Below are 20576 nucleotides of genomic sequence, written 5' to 3'. Positions count from 1 at the left end.
TCGCTGACTCCCTCCCATCCCCCACTGCCTTAGCTTTACAGTGGAACTCAAAGTGACTACGTTTGGCAAATGAAATGAGGTCAGAGAAAAGCCCTCCCATGGGCTATATAAACGTAAGGGTATATTACTGCTCACTGCTAAAATTTCTGGGACTTGTAACATAAGTGATGAGAGAGGAAAAGGACCATTAGGAAGGGGACAACGTCCTTGCTGTCACTCTTCTGACTGTCTGAGGTGTGACAGCAATGGTGCCTCACACTGAAGAAGAGTTAGGCTCTTGAGGAGAGTGTCTGCCCCTCTGTTGAATGCAAGAAGGCGGGGCTGATGTTGCCCCGTGTTAAGGGAGACGGGAGAGCTGGGTGACCCCCAAAGGCCCATCCAGACTGGTGAATCTAAAACACTGCTCTCTTAGGGTCTCTTGGGTCAGAGCTGGGAGAGGCCTTGGAGGTTCTGTCTCCAAACGGTTCCTAATCTCTGCATCCCTAGAGACCACGCGGACGAGGTTTATTCCCACTATGTTTCCAAAGAGTCCGCCGGGAGAGGCCATTTGCTAAGCAAGCGTTCAAAGAAAAACGCGTGTAATTGCCAATCTGAGTTTTTAATCAGTGGGAGATTGTCAGTGAGTGAGCTGGTGTAATTGTAGCCCGCACAGGTAGTTTCAATTAGCTGGGCATCTCTCTGAATGAGTTCCATCCGGGTTTCTTGAACCATTAAGACAACTTGGAGCTCTTGTGGACCTAGGTAGGGGAGTACCGATTAGCTGGACGCCCTCCTTCTACAGACAACGGAAGGAAGCCTGTGCGTGGTCACATACAAGGGCATAGTGGGGACGTTAGGAGTCAGGCAGCCGCGGTTCTATGCAGATGAGCCCCGCAACACTCTGCAAGTCGTGAGAGCGCAAAGCCTCTGTTTCCTCGCTTCGCCCCTAGGTGGAGAAGAGCAGAAATCCGCTCTCTGGGATGGAGAGAATGAAATGAAATCACATTTGCGTTACTGTTGTCCCTTGGGAAATCGGCACTGTTTAGTAAATACCTTTCCCGTTGGCAATTATTATTTCTAACTCCAAATTTCGTTTTCCGGTGATTTGTGACTTCAGCATAACAAAGACTCAATCACAGCTACGGCTCTGGCCAGGTTCTTTGTGGTGATGACATCAGCACCCCAGGTGCGTGTCTGGTGTGGCTGGACTTGACCCCATGAGGTTAACAGGAAGGACAATCTGATAGGGGTCTGTGTATCCAGTTTCTACATCCAGCTGCTGGAGGGAAGCAGACTATATTAGAAAAGTGAATGCAGGGTCAGCACCTCCTGAAATTGCAACTGTTCTGTACTCATATAGATGACAGATTTCCGATTGCCCGCCAGCTGTAATTATGGTCAGGCAGCCCGAATCTTCACGATCTTTTTCTAAGGAGGCAGGTGTAATAGGTGTTTTGTTTCAAACATATAGATTTACCTATTTGTTGAAATTTTGCAGAAAACAAGCAATGATCCAAGAGGTCACCAGGCTAGTGAGTTGTCTGTGTCGGTTCAACGTTAACGATGAAGAAACAGACGTTACCATTGAATGGGGCACCTGTTAGCTTAACAGCTACTATTCAGAGCTTTTGTATTTTCTACTAAAAATGCATGTATTTGCATCATCGTGACAGAACCGAGTGACCTCAGAGCGGCCCTGACCAAGCATGGAGGGCAGACAGCACAGAGATGTCCGGGGAAAGGCTGGAGGGCAGGGCGAGGGTGGGAGACAGGGCAGGGAACATTCCTGCCTGCAGCAGCCACTGCAGGGACAGCCGAGTGGGGGCATCCGTGGGGGAAAAGTGGTTCCATCCAGTGTGGCTCGTGGACCAGGTGCAGAGGAAAAGGAGGACTGGAGAGGGGCAAAGGGCAGGTCCCAGGGTCCCAGGGGTCAGGGAGGAGACGGTCACCGTTAAGTCTCCCAAACCCCAACCTGAAAGCCAACCGGACAGCCAACCAAAAGGGTCTGTTCCGCAGAACTCACATTGCCAAAACATCCAAGTTCACATAATTTAGATGGTCCGTTCATCTCCAAACTGTAAAGAGGCAGTGTAGTTGATGAGGGAGCATAAGGCAAGCTGACAGGCTACAAACCGCGCCCCCCACCCGCAAAACTCCCCAGGCAGGACAAGTGTGATATCCCTCAGGCACTGCTGGATGCCAAGAACAAAGGAAAGGGGAAAAACAAATGGTTAACTGATAGAGATCACAGTCCTGCAGGACCCGGAGTCTCCATCTATTTACAAATATCTTAGTAAATCACAAGAAAAAGGCACTCTTATCAATAGCCTAATCTCAGAAACCTACAGACTCTCTTTTCCGGAGCCCCACATCACCCCTCCATAGCCATGCGGGGAACAAAGGCCGAAGGAAATGGCAGATAAAACTAAATGCCCTTATCACCTGCAGCCCACTGACAAATACTTGAGGCCGGCAGAGTAAAACTTTTCTCCAGGAACTCCCTGAAGTCTTAATGCTAATCTTTGCTAGAGGGAAAAACAACCTTTACATGACAATAGCCAGGCCTCCAAGATCCTGAGAGTCTTCTTTAGCATATGAAAATCTCACTGGAAACTTCTCCTGGAACTTCACCTACCCCCCAACCCCATAGTAAATAACCAGGTGGTCCTCATGGTCCCGGGGCAGCTCTTCCTGTCCAGGGTCCTGTCCCAAGCTTTAATAAAATCACTTTTTTGCACCCAAGACATCTTCAACAATTCTTTCTTGGTCGTTGGCTCTGGACCCCACGAATCCTACCATCACCCTCAAAAACCTCATCATGGTGAGAAGACAGGCATCCAGAATCCGCCCCCGGCAAAATGAAATGGCCCTCACTGGTATCGTTCAGAGACCTTATGGGCACGAAGCTAGCCACCGAGCAGCCGATCACAGGAGAGCCTGCAGAGGAAGAAATCCAAGCTACAGCCCCCAACTACCTGCTCCCCACTTCTGCCAGTGCCCGCCCGGAGGGAGCAAGAGGGTGTTTAATGGAAGTCATGGCCCCTCATCAGCAGCAAAGAAGCAGAGATGACATTTTCACGTCATGCGACGGTCGTCGACTTGGTTTCTACTCCATGTTTTTGAATTGTTAGGGATCACGACCGGCCTTGGAAAGGGAGCCTCAGCACCATCACAACAGTCCCCACCGAGTGCTGGAGGGAAGCTCACAGCGGGGCAGGTGCAGGAAAGGCACGCAGGGCCTGGGGCAGAGCACGATCAGGCAGGGAGATGGTTTCAGGCCTCCACAGCCTTCCTAACGGGAAAGGAAGTGTGGGAGCCAATATATAGATTCAGACACTAAACAGTGTGAGTGGAATAATCAGTTTACAAAAAAAAAAACCTCTTGATTTCACCCAGTGATGCTACGCTGACTTAAGATAGGTGAATTTCTCAAGCCAAAGAATCAGGAAGAAAGCTGGAAGCTAATATGTGGAAGAGGAAGAAAGCTATTGTTGAGAAAAGCAACAGGCCTTGGGGTCTATTCAAGAAAACTGTCCTCTTTGTTGGCGAGACTGGAGTGAACCCTCTGGTTTGGGGCTTGGGTAGATGGTGTGACCACACTGTGGACCATCCCGTGGGGCTGATGAGCAGCAGTGGCACCAAAGGACCCCTGGGGAGGGGCTGACTCACACTGAGCATTCGGCTCGGACGATGCTGTCTGCAGCCAGGCGTGTGCTTCAAATTCACCCAGGCACATAAACCACAGACAATAAGCCAAGCTTGGGTAAGCTCAGGATGGGAATGACGGGGGGCGGGGGGGGGTGTACTAAGCTGACTGGCTCTCAGCTGGTGTCTCGGGGGTGGGGGCGCAGCGGGGTTCGAGCCTCAGGCTGTTTAAAAAAATTTTTTTAATAGCTATTTATTTTTGAGACAGAGAAAGACAGAGCATGAACGGGGGAGGGTCAGAGAGAGGGAGACACAGAATCTGAAGCAGGCTCCAGGCTCCAGATGTCAGCACAGAGCCCCATGCGGGGCTCGAACTCACAGACTGTGAGATCATGACCCGAGCCGAAGCCGGATGCTTAACCAACTGAGCCACCCGGGCGCCCCGAGCCTCAGGCTGTTTTCAAATGCAGACTTAGCTGGGAGGGCACCCATGGCATGGTTACCTGGCATGGAAGTTTCCTTCCTGGCCTTTTGCTCCCTAGGGACAGTGGTCTCCGAGGCAGGGTAGGGGTCCGGCTGGCCACCAAGCCGCTTACCCTCCGTGGGTGAGTTGAATTTGGTGTCATTTACGAAGGTGGACAGGTCCGAGGGCTGTGGGTAGTCCTGTTTGTCAGCCTCCAGGTCCACTGTCACACACGTCCACTTCTGGTTGGTGACCGCCAGCTTCTCCTCGTCGGTTGCATGGACCACGGCGGAGATCACCGGCGTTTCCGGGGTAGCCGCTGGAGTGGAGTCCTGGGGGCAGAAGCAAAGCAGTTGGTCTTCTCATACGGTCTCTGTGTCCCCAGCTGCACCCGACCCGTCTCTGTGTCCCCAGCTACACCCGCCCAGCCAGGTCTGGGGGGCCCCCCTAACCAGGACACGTCTCCATCACAATCCTCTGGGTCCTCGGACTCTGCCCAAAATGGTCCCAAGGAGACAAGATTCTTTCCTCTGTGACTTTCCTTTCCTGATGGCTTGTTACAGAGGGTTTCAGACAAATTAGGATTTTGTGTCGGAGTGATGTGGGGGCATTCCTGCTCGTTCAGTCCGAGAAAAATAAGGAACTTTAACTCTTGGCACTTTCATGACCGCAACTATCGAGTTATGTCTACACAGGGCTTCAGGGCCTGTGCAGCGATATCCTTAATATCGCCTGACATTCTGCATGCCTGTGGCTGCGGGATTTTTTCCATGGAGGGGGAACAGCTGAGCAGGGCAGCGGGGGAGCCCTGAGTGCTAGAGCAGAGCTGGGACCGGGACCCCAGCCCCCTCTCCTGGGGCCGGGCTAGGGTCTGCGGGGCCGGGGCCTCACTGTCTCAGAAGGGGGCCTGGTATACACGCCCGAGGCTAACCTTCCTGGGTCTGTAACGGTACAGATCTCATACAGGGGCTGGTTAGAGCGCGATGGGCACACCTGAAGGGAGGGTCGAAGCGCCTACTTCCTCAGGGCATGATTTTGATCTCCCCTGCTTGGATTTGGTTACATAATCCAGTGCTCTTGACACATAGCCCATCCTTTCTCACCATACATTCATGTGTCTCAACGGACTTTCTCAATTTGAAATTCATACACGTTCTCGGCTGATTAACTGGCAGAATGGACAAATGGGCTGGTGCGATTCCTACAGAATCCACTAACACTCGCTGAACATCTTTCTACTCGCGGGGCGCACTCTGATCTTTCCCAAAGGGAAGGGATCAAAACGGTGTCTTGCAAACAGCAAGGGACGCCCCATCCCTCCAACCCTCCAACCCTCCACCCCTCCACGTACGAGCCAAAGAGGATGCTGGAATGTGCCTGTGACGAACAGAAGAGAAACTTCGGTTGACTAGTAGGGAATCAAAACACATGAGCTCTAACTTCCCCAGGTGAGTGGCAAAATCGTATTTATCGAGGGACCATCGTACCTGAGAAGGTGGGTCAGAGAGAGGAGACCGTTTTGGCGACCTTTTCACCCTAAATGTGTCACTGGAAATAGAACGGAAAATGTCAACACAACAGGGGCACAGAACAGTCCAGAGTTCCACAGAGTGGACCCACGCCACCGTGTCTGCAGAGCGTCTGGCCCAGACCCACCCTCCAGCCCTCGCTACTCCACACCAGCTGAAAGATGTCCGTGCTGATCATTCCCACTTAACACCAGATACCGTTGCTGCCCCCGAGGGAAAGAGTCCTCGAGCTGGAAATCTTTAGAGAGATGCCATTTTGGAGAGCTGGCCCAGAAAATGAAGCTAAATTTAGCCGGATGTTCTTGTGTTAAAAAGCAGATTTGGGTGACATTAATGTATTCAGATTCATCCAAGAATGTCTGAAACCAAACGGGGCAGGGGGCAGGGATCTAGGTTCCTGACACCAGTGAAGGGGGAACCAGTTTACTGACTGGCCAGCCGACACAGCACATAATAAACAGCTGAAGGATCTGGGCAGAAACATGAAGGAATGTTCTGGGTCTTCAGGGAGAAATCCTTCCCACTCACTGGAACTCTGAGCGTAACGGATTCCTGCACCTCAGACCTGGGTGAGATTCTGACCAGAGACAGAGCCAGGGTTGAGACGATTCTTTTTAAAATTACAGTAGAATACACCTAACACACAATGTATCATCTTAAACACTCACGTTCAATAGCGTAAAGTACATTCACATTGTACAACCAATCTCCAGAACTCTTTTCAGGGATGAGGTGATTTCTCTAATGTCTATTCTCAACCATGGTTAACAACTCTTTTCCCTCTTTCTCCTTTCTATAAATAATTGGGGGCAGGTGCAGGTCACTAGAGGCAAAGGAAAATCAGATCAGACTTATGAAAGGGTCAGAAGGAAAGCATTTTTAGCATACATGGTTCCACTGAGTCCACTGAGTGGTCTGGGGTGGTGGTAGTGGGGGGGGGGTCATTTTCCAGGCAGAATGGAAGCGTTCCCACCTGCAGACGGACCCCTGGTCTCAGGCCCCTCTGCGGTATGGTCCTGCCTCCACCAAAGCAGCGGCTTTGTGGCGGGGGCGGGCATCCCCTGGCCTTAGATCCCACTACCTTTCCCTGCTCTAAATATTAACCAGATGGGGGCGCCTGGTGGCTCAGTCAGGTAAGCGTCCTGACTCTTGATTTTGGCTCAGGATAGTGAGATCAAGCCCTGCATCAGGCTCTGTACTGAGTGTGGAGGCTGCTTGGGATGCTCTCTCTCTCCCTCTGCCCTCTCCCCTGTTCGTGCTCTCTCTCTCTCTCTTAATAAATACATACATACGTACATAAATAAATAGATAATAACTGGATGGACAAAGCAATTTGGCATTCAAGTTCCTTCCCTGTGTTCTCTTCAATAAAAACGCTCCAACAATGGCATTCAGTCATGAGAAAATACTAGAAATGGTTCTTTCCAGCACTTATAGCATTTGCCATATGAGCAATACAGTCACAGCTTGAAGCATATATTTATTCATGCATATAAATATATAACTGTATATTTCAGAGTTGCTAAATGGCTCTAAAACACTAAAGAAATCCCTTGGCCAGAAGCAAGCCTGAGAGACTCCACTCTACCCCAGGGCTGCTGGACCCCTGGGACCAGGCCAGCTTCCCTTGTAAAGACAGGGAAGCAGGAAAGGTACCTGTCCTTGGGCCCCTGGGAGCCGCCCAGGACATCTCTCCTGGCCGTGGGGGCAAAGCCGTGCAGGCACGGAGACGGTTTGCTCTGCCTGCAGCGACACCCAGCAGGGTGACCCGTGCACGGACAGCATGCCGATCGACACCCAGACTGGTCCTGGGTGGTCAAGGACGTAGGCCCAGAGCAGGCTGGTGGTGGCTCTCACAGCCGTGTGCTCCACTCCGAGTCAACCCACAGGTCTCAAGGAGACACAGCCCACAGATTTCTGCTTCACACGTTAGCAGGAACAAGTGACCTCAGTCGCCGCCTGCGGTTGGCCGGATGCTTATTTCAACGTGAAGCCACACCCAGTACTTTGAAAGCAATCGCTCACTAGCTCAATTTGAAATGAAAGAATGGAATGAGAGCTTAAAAAAAAAAAAAAAATGTATGGGTTTCAGATGAAGACATCGAATATGCAAGCAGGAGAGTTCCATTCCTGACAAGCAGGCAGATGTTGGGTAATCGCATTTTCACAGCCAAGCAGTTTCACTTATGCTAATCACTACGAAACAGGAAAGTAACCTCTGCTACTGGGGAGCCCCATGCCCCGCCTCCCCGTCCCCAGGCCCAACAGAGAGATACACAAGCAGCAGCCACGGAGAAGAAATGAAAAGAGCCTGAAAGCAAAAACAAAAAGCAGGGGGAAGAAAAGCACATTCAGTGGAAGAGGCAGGTTCCGTTAAATTTACTTACAACAGAGAACACACAGACATCACATCTTCAACCATCCTAAGACAAGAAGACAAGAAAAAAGAGAGACGGACAGAAGGAACTGACAAAAAAGATCCATCTGCACACAATTGGCTACTGATGGGTTGGGACCCAAGAGGCATCCACTGTGAGTTCTGCTTGGGAGAGGGGGCCACATCCCGGCTTTTTGGAGAGGGGGCTGTCCGAGAGCACCTTCCTCTCGTGCTTCCGATCACCCCCTAAAGTGCCGGTGTTCAAAGAGCTTTGTCACATCGTGTTGGGTTCCAGGCCATCTGCACTAGAGGTGAGGACAAGAGATGGGGTGGTTTCCCTGACCTGTGTGCTCTGATGACAGGACAGACCATAACCAAACTATCTGTGCGGAAGGAGGAGGTGCGCAGTGGCTGCAGTCTGGCTCCCGTTCCAAAAATGAGGGAACGTAGCTTTGTCGTCTGAGCATTTCAGAGTTCTGTTTGAGGCTTAAAATAAAGCGTCCAACACAGATTCGATGGAATCTCTAGGAAGGGCCAGGTTGGGGAACTGATCTGAAGGTTCCTGGTTGGGGAGCCTTGGATCCCAAGACTCGCGCCTGCTTAGAGAATCTCTTCTCAGGAAGTCCCAAGTTCTTCTCAAGATAACTCCTCGGGGAGCCCAGAATGGGAAGTAAGAAGGTCTACCCTGTCTCCATTCATACCGGACAGAGGCAGAGAGGCCAGCAGCTGTGGTCTGCTCTGCTGAGTTGGTGCCAGAAGCCTGGTCGCTGTGGCCTTGTTCAGTTACTGACCCTACTTCGCATGAAGGCAGGAGAAAGGCTCTAAGTACCCTTCTCACCCAGTATGCTGGGACCCACGTCCTGGAAACGGACCCACGGCCATCCAGGTGAGAGCGCGTCTGGAGATGAATTCCAGAAGCACAGACATGTGGTTGTTAAAGGCACTCTACTTGGCAAGTGTTTGAGCACAGCTGAGCCAATTATTGGTGGCCCCCTGGGGGTCACGGGGATTTCGGGGATGGTTTCTCCCTTTCAAGTTCCCTCGATCTCTTTCTGGACCCATGGGGCCTTGGACTCTTGTCTGCAAAAGATGGTTAGGGCTGCGGTGCGAGGAAGGGCCCAGGCCAGGCCTCTCCTTCACGGGCCTCCCAGAGACTACTGGGTTTGCCTCCCGACCAACACGTTAACGGGCAGACACAAATACGACCAATTCTAACACTATTTGAAGGGTGAATCTCCCAGCTTCTAGGCCAGCCCCAAAAGTAATTCCTGTGCCAAGCAGGGAAAAGGTTAAGTCACCCAAGCACAGATGAGTTCCCTCTCGGTGGGATCTCCCACACTCCCCCGGAGTCAAATGTCAGGCCTTCAGCTCAAGGTAAAGCCTTAAACCACTGACATAACAAAGAGGCAAAAGATCAAAGACGCTAGACCCAGAGGGATTTGTGCACAGGAAATGCCACCACCGTGGGCACAGAGAGGGAGGAAAACAGGGATCGTGTTGCAAACCTGGAGGCATTATGGCAGATGGCGGAAGGGTTAGGGCAGCCGCGTTCATCCAGGCACATGACCCGGGCTCACAGCCAAGGCACAGCCCCGAGCTTACCACCTGCACCCCTGCACTTACGTCTTGAGGGGCGTCTTCTTCTTCTTGGCGGGCTTGTTCAGCCCATCCCCGTCCACTCCATTGGCTTCGATGGCACTGGCTGGGATCTCAAAGGAGGCTGGGGATTTAGAAGGTGAGGCTGGGGTTTTAGAGGACGTCTTAAAAGGGTCAATGGATTCGTCGCAGGCGTCTGCGTCAAAGTTGTAGGACTGTTGGGGCAGTTTGGGGGACTCTTGCATTTTTGAGGTGGAAGAAAAAGGGTTAAAATTGGGGTCGTCCCACTTGTCAATATCAAAGGTGTAGGTACCCTTAGCAATAGGGATGTCATTGGGTTCATCGGGGGACCGGGTAGGTGAGGCAGGAGCGTTGTCGAGTTTCTCGGGTGTTTTTTTCATCTTTGGCCTCCTTAGGGGCATTTTGGCAACCGGCTTTTTGCCTAGCTTTTTGGTAGGAGGGGGGTTTTCCTGCTGGGTGTCCCAACTTCCCTTGTCCTCAGAATAGTCAAACTCCAGCCTCACCGAGAGCCCTTTGACCGGGGAGTCCTCCTGCCCCCCACTATCTGACGGGGTCACCTCCACTGCCTCCGGAGCCGTGGCAAGAGGCAACGTCTTCCTTCCAACGGGGGGTGAGTTCTGCACTCTGCCGCTTCCGGAAGCTGGGGGGACGGCCCCTTCGGCACCCTCTGGGTCCAGAGGGCAGGCGGCCTTGGGCACAGCAGCAGGCTCCAGGGGTACCTCCTCTGCCAGGGCTGGTGCAGAAGCTTCTGTCTTGGTCTCGACTGCTCTGTTCTCCTCACTGGGGACAGGACTCTCTTCGACTGGCTCTTGTGGTGTCTCTTTCACTGGGGGGGTTTCCGTGGGTTTCTTGGTGGTCTGCTTCTTTTTTAAGGAAGGCGGCCTCGGTTTTTTAGTTCGCTTAAGGGTACTGGAGGCACTGCTTGAGCCCGCGCCGTAGGCATCTGGGGCCAGGGCCACGGCCTCGGCGTTGCCTGAGCAGGAAGCACCATCAAAGTCACTAGCTTGCAGGCTGAGAGATCGGGAGAGCGTGGACTTGGAGACGGGGACAGAATCCGTGGACTTCCTCCGGGTGTTCACTTTGCATTCCTGACTCTTAGAGTCTGAGCAGCGGGGCTCCAAGGTCTGGAAATCATCCACCAGCTCGATGGTGTCGAAGTCTAAGTTGTAAGTCCCACTGCTGGCTATAGGCTTGTCTTCATCGAAGACGGCAGAGAAGGAGTGTGACGGGGGGCGGAAGGGGCTCCCCTCCACCGAGCTGCTGCGTGGGCCATCGGGGACACAGGCTGTCTCAGAACCGCATCCTGAGGAAAAGGAGACAAAGCAGTCACCAAAGGACGAAGGACACAGGACACTGGACTGCTTTCATCTCGTGCCAGACTACCACCCTCTAGGCAGAGTCCCCAGGACCCCCGGGCCCCCACTGGGTGGGCGCGGTGCGTGGGCACAAAGTCTGCCCTCACCCATTATTGGCTCCAGACCCCAGGTAGGCTTACCCTCCGGTCCCTCATCTGTCAAATGGGAGTGACGCGGGCTGTTTGGGGGACAGCTCAAATCATTCAGTCATTCCAAAAATGTTTACCAAGTTCCCAGTTGGGACTAGGCAACATTCTGGGTGTTGGAGATTCAACAATGAACAAAACAGACAAAAATCCTTGCCCTTCCGGAAGGTACATCCTTCGGGGAGAAGACAGTTAAGAAATAAATAAACAAGCAAAATGCACAGACTGCCAGATGGTGATAGGTGATATAGAGAAAAATAAAGCCAGGGTAGGAGTGCTGCAATTTTAAAATAAAGGAGTTGGCAAAGCTCTCCAGGGAGGAAACACTTAAGCAAAGATCAGAAACATGGGAAGGGCGTGAACCAGGAGCATATCTGGTGGGGGCGTGAGGGGAGCATCATAAGCAAAAGGAACAGCAAGTGCAAAGGTCCTGGGGTAGAAGCACGCTAACGTGTTAAGGAAACCTCAGAGGCCAGTGTGACTAAAGCAAGGGAGAGGGAGACAGCCATTAGCATCATCAAGCCTGTTTTTGACTACTCGGAGCTTGTTGTGAGGAACAACTGGGAGCCTTTCTGTGGAGGCCCCCAGGCCACTGCAGCAGGACTGAGGATGCCCTGCTTGCCACCTGTCCTTATGCCAGGTGTCCCCTATAATCTCTGCCTCCAACTCTGCTTGCCACGCTCCTCTTCTTGGCCTTACCTCTAGTCCATTCCCTCTCCTCTCTTTGCTGCTTTTTTAAAAAAATTTTTAACACTTTTATTTATTATTTTTTTAATTACGTTTCTTTATTTCTGAGAGGCAGAGAGAGACAGAGCACGAGTGGGAGAGGGGCAGAGAGAAAGGGAGACACAGAACCCGAAGCAGGCTCCAGGCTCCGAGCTGTCAGCACAGAGCCCTATGAGGGGCTCGAACCCATGAACCCTGAGATCATGACCTGAGCCGAAGTTGGACACTCAACCGACTGAGCCACCCAGGCGCGCCGTTTTGCTGTTCTTGCTGGCTTCCCCACCGCCACAGCCACCGCCGTCCATGGAGGCTGCTCCTTATTTTAAAACATGCCACGCACACTCTACATGTTGGCCACGAAATGCTCCATCACCCGATGACCCCACCGTTCCATGGGGATTTGGCCAGCCTGGCCTTGGCTTGGCTACCCTGGGCTCTCCCCGTGCCAGGTGGTGCCTTTCATGCATTTCTGGGTTCACAGCTCTCCTGGGCAGTCAGGAGGCCAGAAAGTGGCCAGAGAACAAACACTATGTCACTGGACAAAGGAAGACAAATGTTGCAAAGAGGTCTGCAGAAGAAGGGATCGGAGAGTCAGCACAGGTATGGCCTGGGACGGAATCTCTAAAGTTGGGTTTCATTGATGGGGGTCATGCCCCCAGCACCCACCCCGTGCCCGGCTGGGATGGCTGCCAGATAAAATATAGGATGTTCAGTTAAAGCTGAATTTCAGATAACTGAGTAGTTTCTAGTATACATATGTCTCAGTAATTTCTTGTTTATCTGGGATTCGGTATACATATGTCTCAGTAATTTCTTGTTTATCTGGGATTCGGATTTAACTGGGTGCCCTGTATTTTTATTTGCTGAATCTGTCAGCCCTCTCTATGCCTCATCCCAGCAAATGTACAAGGTTTGGGAAATGCTCAGCTAACACTGAACCGGCCTCTCGCTGTAGATTTTCTCAGAGCAATTCATGCTCACTATTGCAAATGCCCAGGGGGTGAGTATTTTGTACACTGCTTCCGGAACTTTGCTCACAAGCATATCTTTCTCTTGAAGCACCTGGGAGAGGAAGTGCTGGGGGGGCGGGGGGGGCGGGCAGGGGATGACATCACAAGGAAAGTCCAAGCCTCCCAAGTTCAGGGACTGGTCTGGTCATCTTTGCTCTCCCTGGACTTGTCCCACTTTCTCTTGCAGGCTCCAAAAACGCCTCTAGGGGCACCTGGGTGGTTCACTCGGTTAGGCGTCTGACTTCCGCTCAGGTCACAATTTCCTGGTTCATGGGTTTGAGCCCCACATCGGGCTCTGTGCTGACAGCCTGGAGCCTGCTTCCGATTCTGTGTCTCCCTCTCTCTCTGCCCTTCCCCTGCTTGTGCTCTGTCTCTGTCTCTCTCTCTCTCTCAAAAATAAATAAAGATTAAAAAAAAAAATGCCTCTGGAAGCACATCTATTCATGGTTCAAAACTTCTTCATCTCTTCGGTGCCCAGCGCCACCCAGGCCCTACTTGGAGCAGATGGACGGAGAGCTTCCTTGAAACTTCACAGCTCTTTCCACTGAAAGATGCCTCCCTCACCTCAAAACACTCCTGCTTCCTTTCCAACTCAAAAGAAGAAGATTCCTCCCTGCTTCTTTTTTTTTATGTTTATTTATTTTGAGAAGTGGGGGAGGGCAGAGAAAGAGGATCCCAAATAGGCTGTGTGCTGTCAGCATGGGGCCTGAAGCGGGGGCTGGAACCGTGAGATCCTGACCTGAGCCAAAATCAAGAGTCAGATGCTTAACCAACTGAGCTACCCAGGCGCCCCCTGCTTCTTTCTTAAACCAACTCCCTCCTACTTCCTCCAGGGCCTGGCACCCTGAAGCACCCCATCCTCCTGCCCGGACACATGGCACAGAGGCCACAGAGGGACCAGGGGACCCAGCGGAACAGGTGCTTTCGAGTGGGCCTTGAAAGAGGGAGAAAGAACCCCAGCCCCTTCCATCATTCCCAAAGCAAGATCCACAACCGCCAGCCTCTTCTCTTTTCAGGCTGCCTCATGCCTTCCGAGGTCTTCCCGAGGTCAGGGGTCCCCCCGAATCATGCAACATGCAGCAGATATTCAGCTTAACCATCTGCTCATTGTTTGGCCCAGACCAAAACGTCCCTGCCTGAGTAACACTCTTTCCTCTTTAGAACCGATATTCACGGGGGGCACCTGGGTGGCGCAGTCGGTTAAGCGTCCGACTTCAGCCAGGTCACGATCTCGCGGTCCGGGAGTTCGAGCCTGCGTCGGGCTCTGGGCTGATGGCTCAGAGCCTGGAGCCTGCTTCCGATTCTGTGTCTCCCTCTCTCTCTGCCCCTCCCCCGTTCATGCTCTGTCTCTCTCTGTCCCAAAAATAAATAAACGTTGAAAAAAAAAAAAGAACCGATATTCACGGGCCAGGAAACCTAAACTTGCTGCAGGGTTTCTTGGCCTTGGCACTGTGGCCATTTTGGGATGGTTAGTTCTTTGACGCAAGGGGTCCTTCTGTTCACTGCAGGATGTTTAGCAGCGTCTTTGGCCTTTACCCACTAGATGCCACGGGCATGCCAACGCCAGTTGTGACAACCAAGAACGTTTCTAGAAATTGCCCAATGTCCCCGTGAGGGGCACAAGAGCCCCTGGGTGAGAACTGCTGTCCTACTGCGTGGTATTCAAGCAGGTCGCTCCACAGGGCCCATTATGGGGCTGAGGGGATGGGGGGCTGGGGGGCTTCTAAGTGCTCTTCAGAGGAACCCTGGGCAAGGTGGCTTTCTCAGACCCGAGAAAAGGTCACTGCCATGCGCGGGCCCTGATTTTCCAAAGCAAGTGTGGTCTGATTGGGTTCCCTGCCCCTCCTACCAGATTTCTAAATTCCACTCGCTGTATCTGCATGAAGACCATTCATTCATTCGCTCCACAAATAATCTGGGTTCCTCCCCCTTGTGCGCCCCATTGGTGTAGACCCGGGCAATGCCTGCCCAGGCTCCAGGTTTTGGTTCAGTCTGATAACAAAAAGAGCATCTGTGGTTCATCATATGGAGGCTTGCTAGGGGGGTTCCCAAGGGCATCACTCAGCTCGGGCCACCATAACAAAGTACCACAGAACCTCTCGATGGCAGATGGCCATCTCCTCTGTGGCCTCACACGGCCTTTTCTCCGCACGAGCTCATCCCCAAGGGCCTCTTCCTCTTCTTACACGGACGCAGTTCTATTGGATCAAGGCCCCACCCTTATGACCTCGTTTAACCTCCATCACCTCGTTGAAGGTCCTATCACACTAGGGGCTACCGCTTCAACATAAGGATTTGGGGGAACACAATGTCATCCATGAACACCAGTGCGGGGCAGTCAAATCCCCAAGCTAAGGTTAAAAACAAACGTGTGTGGAAACGAGAGGGATTTCCAAGGAAAGAGAGAAAGCTAGTAAGGGACACTTGACTCGTATCACCCTACCATCTCCAAAGGCCACATTCTGCAGCCTCGTGGGGCCGTTTCTAACTGAGCACTTACTGCCAGCTGTGCTGGTGCCTCTCTCTCCGCCCCCCCTGCCCCAGCCCCCAACTCTGGACAGGGATCCGTGGGCCCAGAGGACCAAACGTGTCAACACGTGGCACCCCAGCGCTCACACACTCTCACCTTAAGCCAACAGACCAAAGGAAATGGTCTCATCCACAGGGGGCATAGATTTACATCTTCTGGGTACCCGAACAATAATCTATTGCACTTAACAGTGTTTACTCTGGCAAAGGTCTCCATTTTAAGCAGGCTAACGAGATCTAAATGGAGCATTACTGGTCTTCATGTGGCATTTCACTGGCAGCCGTGGGCCACTCAGAGCAAGTCCAGGAGAATTCAGCACTTTCTAAACCTGCCTATCATAAGACACATCAAGACACTCGTTAAAACCCCAGCCTCCCGGCTCCAACCTGAAGCAGCAGCTTGGCACAGCTGGAGTGGGGGCTCCGAACCCCCACTTCCACAGGTGCCATGGGCAGCCATGAGAGGGAAAGTCGGGGGGCTGGGCTGGCTCACCTCACCTGTGCCCTATCAGGACCTATCCTAGCTCTGAAAACCTCCAGGGGCCACAGTTGAGTTTTTGGCCACAGAAATGGTTTGGAGGAGAAGCCTGGATCGGCCTGGATCGACCTCTCTGAGGTCAGCTCTGATCGCCTGTGGGGATTCTGCCTCTGAGACGTGAGCCATCGGGGAGGGCGGGAGTGACCACAGAGGCAGCGCGTGTGCCTGGCCAGCAAGAGAGGCAGGAGGCCCGTGGGAAGTCGGCTTCTCTTCCAAACCCACTGGATCTTCAGATTCCCACGGAGACCCTGCTGGGTCCTGAGGACCACCACCCCGGCCCCACCAACCCAGTGGGGCTGTGCCCGCTATTTCCTGGACGCGTGCACTGATCACACACAACCTCCCTTCAGATGCCAAAGGCTGAAGAGGGAGTTCTCTCTGAAAACCGGCTTATTCCCACCAGACCCCGCCTTGTGAGCAGCTAGATGAAGCGGCCCTTCTTAGGATGGGAGAGCCCTGCTAGGAGGAGCAAAAGGTGACCTCACCCCACGGGCACCCAGGAGCACTGTGGGGGCACAGTCCCCCTGGAGGGCGGTGTCCAAAGCTGGGATTTGTGCAGCTGGGGGCTGGGTCCCGGCTCTGCCTAGAACGCACCGAATGTCACTTCTCCCCTGCCCCGCTGACTGCCGCTTCCCTCCTGCCTGCTCCCCCTGCCCCGCCGGGGCTCTCCTCACACATGGCTGCCTGCCAGGCACGCCCCCGTCTGCCCCTGGCCAGGCTCACCCCCAGGAGGCTGACAGAGGTACCAGCAGGGCTAACAGCTAACAACTAACCTCGCCGTGACTCCGTGACTCCGACAGTGGCCACTCCTGCTCCTTTCAGCCTCTGTGTCCCCAGACTTCCCTCCCACCATCCCTCAAGCGTAACGGTGGGCGTGAAACCAGCAGTTCCGGAAAAGTGCTTTCTGTACAAGCGAAAGCAGATAGCATCCAGACACATCGCTAGGATGACGCCACACAACCCAGTTCTGACTCAAGCGGAGTCTGGGCTGACGAGTCCACAGGCACATAAACCCGGGCTCTGCTGCTGATCGGCTGGGTGGCCCTGGCCAAAGTCTCTTAACCCCACTGTGCCTCATTGTCACTGGCCCCGGTATCACCTCCTGGCTGCTACAGAAATTAGAGCTCATGCTTCTGACAGTGGCTGCTGCAAAGAAAATGCTCACAATTGTTACTTGTTGGTCTATTCTTTTTTTTTTTTCTTTTGAGAGCGATCAAACAAGGGGGGGGGGGAAGGGATGGAGGGAGGGAGGGAGAGAGTGAGAGAGAGAGACAACATCTTAAGCAGGTTCCATGACCAACACAGAGCCCAACGTGGGGCTCGATCTCACAACCAACATTGCAATCATAACCTGAGCTGAAATCAAGAGTCGAGTGCTTAACCAGAGGAGCGAGCCACCCCGGTGCCCCTGTTCTATTCTTAGCAAAGGTCATCTGTCACAGGGGCACCGGGGTGGCTCAGCTGGTGAAGGGTCCGACTTCTGCTCAGGTCATGATCTCACAGTTTGTGAGTTCGAGTCCTCAATCGGGCTCTCCGCTGTCAGCATAGAGCTCTTTTGTGATCCTCTGTCTCCCTCTCTCTCTGCCTCTCCCCACTCCTCAAAAATAAATAAATATTTTTAAAAAGGCATCTATAACAGGAAAACATATATGGAGCCCAGCTTAGACTCATCCCAGTAGAGAGCGAGCCACCTGCCCGGGTGTGTGGGGCCCACGAGCATCCTGAGATACTCTTGTGACTCACTGGGCCGTCAGGGGCCACTGTGCTGGACACTGAGTGCAGTCAGATCCCCTGACGAGGTCATTAAGGGAAGTCAGTGTGAGTCCGGAGGCTCAGGGCCCCTCCAGGTTCTCGGTATGCCCACCCTCCTCCCGTTTGTGACTCCTCCGAGCCTCGGCTGTAAATCAGGCCTTCTTGTGAGGCTGAAAAGGGAGAACCATAGAAGCACCTAGCACAGGGAATAGCAGCACCGGGACGTGGCAGCCGGGGGGCCCCCAACTCTTGCACATGCCACAGTGACACTCCCTGTGCCCCTGCCCCAGGCTGGGCTCCCAGATGCCTTCCTATCTCTCTGCGGGGACACCCCTGCAGAGCAACCTCAGGGGAGAAGAAGGCAAGTGACAATGAGTATGGAGACATGGTCCCCTGTGGGGACAGAAGCCACTAGGTGTGCTGAGCTCCTTTCTGAGTCAATCTGAAGACGGTGGCCACGAACCACTGTGTGGAACACAACCACTGCCTCAGCAAAGGCCACACTTTCCATGGGGCAGAGAGGAAAGACCCAGGGCACGCAGGGCAGTGTCTCCAGTCACCTCCAAGGCCCCGGTGTGGGCCTTCCCGGTGCTGGGCAGTCTCCCAGCGAGGGTAAGAAAACGGGCTTTATCCCGGAGGGGAGCAGTGTTCCCGAAGGGAGGACAACCATGGGGGGAGTCCACCTCTGGCATCATGGAAGTGCTTCCTTCACTGGCCATCTGCCTGCTGCTCACCTCACAACTGCTTGCCCATCCCCTGCCTCAGGGTACTTCAATGCACCAGCTCAGTCCACCGGCGGAGAGCAGCCCTGTCCCCAAACAGAAGGGAGTCAAGAGGTCTGGGTTCCAATCCCAGAGCCCCTCGTGTGCTGTGAGATGGAAGGCGTGGTCTGGAAGCCCCGCATCTCACTGGGGAAGCAGGTGGTTGTTACCAGACGCGCAGAGATGCTGTGAGCGCAGGGGATGAGTCTCGGCTGAGTGGGAGATGAAACGCACAAAGGACCCGGCATTGGCCCAACACACGGTGGACGCTTAAGCGGGTGCTATTACTTAATTATGGGGCATTCACTTATGTCCCTCGTTGACCGGCTTTGAGCTCTAATAACATGGCCAACATACAGCAGCCACGCGCTGCAATCTCAGAACCAGGGAAGGTCAGAAAGGGAAGGAGGTTCTTCCGGACAAGAAAACTGGGCTCAGACAAGCTTCATTCTGGCCCAGCCCCAAAGAGGGCCAGATACAGGTGAGCACACAGTATCTCCCAATCTTCTGTCCCAGGGGGCACAAACAGCTGGCAGGACCCAGGGTAAGGTAGCTGATTGTTTTGTACAATGTGGATTTCCAGGAGCGCAAATCATGTCTTTATTCACAGCCGAGGGTCTGGTCTATTATTTCATGTGGCTCTTCCGGCCCCTTTAGCAATATCCCAGGCACTCTGCAGAGGCAAACCAAACAACAGACATCCCCGCTCTGCCCTTTCTTTCCTGTGGTTCTCCGAAGGAACGTTTCTCCCTCTCTAGCCACCTCTGAAAGCAGGCACTCCCGCCTTCTCAGGCCTCTGCTGTGCCCCATGCTGTCTGCAGAATGGACAAGCAGACTTTTCTAATAACTGAAGGAAATCAAATGGATCTCTGTACAGCCCAAGCCAGGGGGGGCGTTAAGCAGTCACAATCCCAACCGTAAGAGTCCGTATTGTGTAATCCACATATATTTAGCTCCGCTGGAATTTTCTGAGAAGGAGAAGCGTAAGGTCCCTGTTCAAAGACTCCAACTGGTGGAATCAAAAGTTCCGTGGGGCCGTGACTCGTGGCAATTACCAGCTCCAACCCCTTCCGGGTGGGGGTTATCTCTTAATCCCCTACAATGCTCATTCTTTCAGAAACTGGCGTCTCAGAAAGAGGCGGGTGCTGTGTGTGTGAGTTTGTTTTTAAGGATGCAGACTGTTCTTTGCTTTGTTGAAAAGCAAGCCAGGCAGCAGGAACAAGGGCAGGCCGCAGAAAGACAAGCAGCAGCAGACCATCCCCAGACGCAGCGAGGATACGTGGCTGGAAATTCTGGAAGGTGCACGGTTGCTCACAGCAATGGCCTTCCCTGGTCACTCCCTGGTGCGTGGGGATGGTCTGTGCACTGCAATACACCATCATTTTCTGCCAAATTCTTTCCTAAAGTGCCCCACACATTATGGGCATGACTTGTACCCACACACAAAAAAGAATAGTTAATTCCTATGCACACGTTTGACCTAGGAATTATAATCTATTTGTCGTCCATGATTAGTTCTTACAATATTCTAGGAAGAGAATTTTTATATGCTTTCCAGTATGGAAGAAAAAATGGTAATGCTTAAGACTCAGCAGGCCTGGCTCCTTCTCCACCTCAAAATCAAATAAATTACAAGAATCCCCCTCTTCGGGTCCAGCACCTAGAACTGGCCATACAGAATCAGACGCTACTAGCTGATGAGCTGTCCGAGACGGGAGAATCTGAAAACTGCACTTGCCAGACAGCAGCAAAGACATCTGCCCTCCCTAAAAATGGTCCTAACCCTTTCCCCCCAGGGCAAGGGAGTGTATTTGCTTGCGGATCAGCCCTGGAGTGTCAACCCTTTCTAAAGTAAGGGTCTGTTTGAACCCAGGCAGGTATAAAGAACTCTACCCGTTTCTTTGTAAAACCAACGTCACGATCAAAATGTCATTTTATTTTACAGTTCACCTGGTTCCTGGCCAGGGCAAGAGTATGAACGGAGGCCCGGCCATCAGCCTGTTCCTTCTCCACTCACCCAAGCCCCATCCCTCACCTGGGGTGGCCTTGAGCACAGGTATGTGGACACCCCACCTGCAGGCCCCAGGCCCATCCTTGGTTCCTCCTTGGCGGAGAGATACAAACATGGGTACAGTCGGCCCCAGGGAGT

The 20576-nt window shown here is 53.0% G+C and overlaps 1 protein-coding gene across 25 annotated transcripts in view; it reads right to left on the bottom strand.

Moving 5' to 3' along the window:
* The window catches only part of TACC2 (transforming acidic coiled-coil containing protein 2), a 213667-nt gene that overhangs the window by 30475 nt on the left and 162616 nt on the right, over positions 1–20576 (bottom strand). For 23 of the 25 annotated variants that reach the window (XM_086681051.1, XM_086681064.1, XM_086681069.1 and 20 more), the window contains 3 exons: positions 9617–10913; positions 5575–5635; positions 4221–4419 (listed from right to left, as the gene is read on the bottom strand). In XM_086681051.1, coding sequence (XP_086537177.1) covers positions 4221–4419; positions 5575–5635; positions 9617–10913 — 1557 coding nt within the window. Of the gene's footprint in view, positions 1–4220; positions 4420–5574; positions 5636–8003; positions 8040–9616; positions 10914–20576 lie in introns of all 25 variants that reach the window. The other 2 variants (XM_086681074.1, XM_086681075.1) reach the window with 1 other exon arrangement.

This window comes from Puma concolor, chromosome D2, assembly GCF_028749965.1.
Source record: "Puma concolor isolate L17-30 chromosome D2, mPumCon1.1.hap2, whole genome shotgun sequence".
In the NCBI taxonomy this organism is placed as follows: Eukaryota; Metazoa; Chordata; class Mammalia; order Carnivora; family Felidae; genus Puma; species Puma concolor.
The sequence above is the reverse complement of the archived record's forward strand: the minus strand, read 5'-3'. Positions and strand labels throughout refer to the sequence as shown.